The sequence below is a fragment of the Cibotium barometz genome, chromosome 52 (assembly GCF_041138505.1).
Source record: "Cibotium barometz isolate CiBa-2024 chromosome 52, ASM4113850v1, whole genome shotgun sequence".
NCBI classification, from domain to species: Eukaryota; Viridiplantae; Streptophyta; class Polypodiopsida; order Cyatheales; family Cibotiaceae; genus Cibotium; species Cibotium barometz.
In genome coordinates this window covers 20,655,259-20,656,897 of record NC_141097.1, presented here as the reverse complement: position 1 = coordinate 20,656,897, position 1,639 = coordinate 20,655,259, and the positions used below count along the sequence as shown (strand labels likewise).

General features: G+C 41.0%; 1 protein-coding gene across 2 annotated transcripts; it reads right to left on the bottom strand.

Annotated features, from left to right (window-relative positions):
- Window positions 1-568: 568 nt before the first annotated feature.
- On the bottom strand, window positions 569-1,116 carry LOC147608934 (uncharacterized). Of its 2 annotated transcripts, none has more exons than XR_015264366.1 (2): window positions 855-1,116; window positions 569-750 (listed from the first exon to the last, which is right to left on the bottom strand). XR_015264366.1 is itself a non-coding variant. In XM_086788486.1 (2 exons), exons 1-2 carry the CDS (start codon window positions 1,112-1,114, stop codon window positions 641-643), a joined length of 390 nt encoding a protein of 129 aa, XP_086644612.1. In that variant the 5' UTR covers window positions 1,115-1,116; the 3' UTR covers window positions 569-640. The 2 variants fall into 2 exon arrangements, 1 of the variants encoding a protein (XP_086644612.1); XM_086788486.1 differs by having other exon boundaries at window positions 569-770.
- Window positions 1,117-1,639: the final 523 nt, after the last annotated feature.

Below are 1,639 nucleotides of genomic sequence, written 5' to 3'. Positions count from 1 at the left end.
GCCCAGAGTGTCTCCAACTATTAGTAGAGACGATGTAGAAGTCAAAGCAAAACTCGACAAAGTAGGCCTCGACAGAATGGCGGAGGTACTGCGCTGCATAGTTGACACCGACCTCTGCATCGAGTACCTAAAGACATACGACAAGCAAACAAAGAGAGGAAGGATTACAAAGGCTAATGGCACCATAGAATAGGAGTACGTCAATGCTATGAGCAAAAAATTACGAGCAAGATTCTTTCGAGCGAGAAAAAGAAGACCGACACCCAACTATAGTTCTCTTTGAAACTACAGGTGGTGACAAACGAGAGAGAGAGAGAGAGAGAGAGAGAGAGAGAGAGAGAGAGAGAGAGAGATTGTAAGATAGATTGAACATGTAGTCATGGCAATCCACCTAATTGTCACCATAAGATCTACCAAGCAATAAGACCTATGTATGTGTGTGTATGTATGTGTAGTGTGCATGCATATGTGTGTGTATATATGTGTGTGAGTCTTTTAATTCACTTTTATATGTGCGCACACAAATGACCAAAATAGCATAATTAAAACATAATATTAAAATCACTTGTAGCAAAGATGTCCAAAACTTAAGGCAATACACGTAATTCATGGAAGGGAAAAAAAAACCCTATTATTGCAGTTATTCTGAAATAGCAATGTCATCTACAAAATAACATTTTGGTCTCTTCTTAGATTGCCGAGTAGTGTGATCATAACGAGTGTCTGCCTCCATCTCTCTTGCCATGCTCTCTGCATAAGAAGGCAAACAACTACAAAATGGTCAACAAACATTGAACCTTATCATCTGAATATTTCAAAATTCCATGGTGCTTTCAAAGCATAGAGATACTCACTAGTCCAGTGGAACATCTGTGATTGCCAAACTCTCCTCATCATCCCCAAGCAAATCTCCAAACCCACCACCCAAGTCAGCAGTTCCAGTGCTGACTTTATAGTAATTATCTACAAATGGCATCAAATGACTGGTACATATCTCATCATCTCTCTCAATCACCATGCACAATCGTGCACTGTGCATAGCAGCTCTCATAACAGAGCCAGTCCCACCTCCCATCTCAAGCACTGAGCCTAAATGTGGACATAAGGCCTCCATGAAGAACAATATCAGGGGGACACTCTTTTCAAGTGGGCCCCTCCAACCTCCACTCTTACCATCACGCTTAGCCCTTGCAGATGAAGGCAAGCAATGGACCAAGACCTCTTTGGAGAAGTCTAAGTCCAACGCTTGTCCTACCTACAAAAAAGAAAAAGAAGCAAACACAACTAAATTATCCATTCAAGGAATGCACAACACAATAGCACAAACCGCACAAACCTTACACTTTATAACTTACCTTTTGAGCATTCAAAAGGTTAACAACTGGTTTTTGGCCAGCCTTATGGAAGGCCACCACATGCAGCAATGTCATCTACATGTAAATACAATAATGAGAGAGAGTATTATTTTCAACAACTTGCAAGCTACTTAAGAAACATCAATATAAATGTACATGGTAGCATTACCTTTGTAGACACTCCTAGTCTTGTTTCATAGCTGTAAGGCTCTGAAGAGTTTAAAGCCCAACGAAATCCGGCAACCATGCGTGTCCTAGTAGCAACTCGCTCCACAAGAGAAAGG

Excerpts from the sequence above, each read along its gene's own strand:
- LOC147608934 (XM_086788486.1), bottom strand. The coding sequence starts at position 1,114 with ATGGAGGCCTTATGTCCACATTTAGGCTCAGTGCTTGAGATGGGAGGT. Across the intron at positions 771-854 it reads ACAGATGTTCCACTGGACTA|TTGTTTGCCTTCTTATGCAG; the intron begins GTGAGTATCTCT and ends ACCATTTTGTAG.